A 2,416-nucleotide genomic window follows, 5' to 3' on the forward strand; every position below is an offset into this window, starting at 1 on the left:
GTTTGAGGCGATCTCGTGCGGTGCCTGTGGTGCCCGCCTGCGTCGCCAGGAGGCCTCGCGGCTCCCGTCGCACGTCGCGCGCCAATCGCCTGGCGCCTCTCCGCTCTGGCCTGTCGCGCCGGGACCAGGGCGATCGTCTCCCTCGAGCCCGGGCTGCGCGGCGTGGCCGGCATGAGCGCTCGGGAGGAGGTGTCTGTCTGGGGAGCGGGTTTGGGCCCGGAGGGCGGGGGGCAGGCCAGCGTCCTCCCCGCCGGCCCCCGGGCCCCGCGGGCCCCAGCACGAGGTCTGGATCTGGGGCCGCCGCCCGGCGGCGAGGGCGAGGGCGAGGGCGGGTTCCCAGACGCCGAGGGCTTCGAGTGCGAGCGGGAAGTGATGGAAGCGGGAGGGCGGGTGCTGTGGGGCCGCGAAGGCCGCCCCGGCTCCCCGGCCGACGACGAGGGGGACGCCCCGGACTACGCGTGCCACCTCGCCGACGAGTCCGCGGCGGACACGGCGCAGCAGCTGACAGACCGCGAGGCCCTGGGCCTGCGGAGAAACCCGTCCCCGGAGAGCTGCGGCGCGGAGGCGTCGGGCGGTTGGGCCGGCGTCGAGGCAGGGCCCAGTGGGCGAGGCGCGCTCGCCCTGGGCCGCGTGGAGTCGCGGCCGCCTTCCGCCGCCCGGCTGCACGTCGGTGGGCCCGAGGGGGGCCGGGCCTGGGGGAACCCGACAGGAGGCGCCAAGGGCCCGTCGACCGTCCGGGTGGATCGCCAGCGGCCCGCGGCCGCCGAAGGCCCCGGCGGGCTGCCCTCCGACCCCGAGTCCTCAGATGAGTTCAGCGAGATACAGCTGATGAGGGTGAGCATTTACTCCAAAGAAGGCGGCCCAGCCAAGCCCAACAGCCCCGAGGATCCCGGGGACACAGCCAGGCACGCGAATTTCCACGTCAGGGAGAATTTCCTTCACGTGCCGGGCCCTTTCCTGACCTCCGCTGCCCGAGGGTTCACTTCGGTAGTGGAGAGGCCGGCCGTCGGAGAGCTGGACATCTCCTCCTCTAAGAAAATGCCAAGTGTGGTCTGGGGGAAGGGGGAGAGCAGGCCCAGCTACCGGGGAGCTGCTGCTGTTGCTGCTGCTGCAGGCGGCCTGCCCCAGGCCCCCTCGAGGAGGAAGGCGGCCCAGGAGAAGAAATGCCTAGGGGGGGCCTCAAAAGTGGCCCCGGGCAAAAGCTTCCCTTCCTGGGGGCAGAGAGTGTCGGCTGCTCCCCTGGAACCAGCCACCTTCCCCCCAATCTCCGGTGTCCCGCTGCTTGGGAGGTCCAAGAGGTATTCCTTGGTCCCTTCGGGACCCAAACAGTCCAAGCACGCGGGCGCCGCCGGCAAGAAATCTGTGGCCAGGAGGACGCGGGAGGCCGAGGTGGCGGCCGCTGCGGGAGAAGGCAGTGACTCGAACAGAGACGCGGTCCTCCCAAAGGGCCAAGTGAGTAGGCCATGCTCCTCCTCTCTGGGTGCCCTTCCCCTCCCCCTCTGCCCACTTCTTTACCCATGCTCCCTCTGTCCCTACTTCAGGGGCTGCCGTGGGTGCCCCTGGGTCACTGGGATCACGGGCACGCCAGATCGCGTCGTGGGTCGTCTTCGCAGGGGCAGACGTTAACCTAGGGTAGCAGTGCGTGTGTGCCCGCCACCATTCCGGACCCTTGGCCCGTTTCCTGCCTCCTTCCCCCAGGGAGGGGCCGCGATGAAGGGAGGGCTGGTAGCTGATTTCCAGGCTTGGTCCACGAACCTTCAGTCTTCAGACGCCTGGGCTTTGTCAGTGCCCTGCTCTGCTCCCTGGCTCAGCTCTGCCTCCTGGCCCGGGGCTGACTGAGGGAGGAAGCGCCAGCCAGACCAGCCTCTGAGTTCCCCTCCCTATTCCCTGCCTCACCCCAGCTGCTACACGCACGTGCACACGTGTGTACGCCTACCCACACTCACACACACGCGCGCGCACTCACACACACACGCGCACACCACATCCCACATCCCAAGTCCAGGTCGGTGAGAAATTTTTCTTTTAGCTTCCAACACGGAGGCCAGGCCCATCTTCGTGCATGCATCGCAGGGTGTGCAGCAGCGGCGACCTCCACACCAGAGCCCCCCGACTTCCAGGAAGCTCGGAGCCCTTGGCCCTGAGCCAGGGAGACGTCCTGCACAGAGGGCCTGCCCTCGCCGGTGAGTCTTGTGGGTGTCACAGGAGTGCGGGGGGGGGGGGAGGGGATGAGGAGGGAACCCTCTGGCGCCGGCTCTGCTGGGGGCTCAGCTTTGTTCCCCGCGTCCCTCCCTCCCAGGGCAGCTTCTCCCACAGGAAATGGGGTCTCGACGGACCGGCCTTAAGCCACATCCTCCCCCGCGTGGGGTTTGTGCAGCAGGGGTTCTGCGTGGCAGCACCCCAAACTGCAGCCCCG

At 69.2% G+C, this 2,416-nt stretch overlaps 1 protein-coding gene across 1 annotated transcript; it reads left to right on the plus strand.

Annotated features, from left to right (window-relative positions):
- Nucleotides 1-171: 171 nt before the first annotated feature.
- On the plus strand, nt 172-2,183 carry LOC145718868 (uncharacterized protein CXorf49 homolog; the record flags this gene model as incomplete). Its single annotated transcript, XM_081810373.1, has 2 exons — nt 172-1,452; nt 2,030-2,183. Coding segments are annotated over exons 1-2 (1,435 nt in total), but the record flags the coding sequence as incomplete, so codon positions are not given.
- Between the last annotated feature and the right edge of the window lie 233 nt (nt 2,184-2,416).

This window comes from Leptonychotes weddellii, unplaced genomic scaffold, assembly GCF_054177405.1.
Source record: "Leptonychotes weddellii isolate Sample4059 unplaced genomic scaffold, ASM5417740v2 HiC_scaffold_23947, whole genome shotgun sequence".
Classification (NCBI taxonomy): Eukaryota; Metazoa; Chordata; class Mammalia; order Carnivora; family Phocidae; genus Leptonychotes; species Leptonychotes weddellii.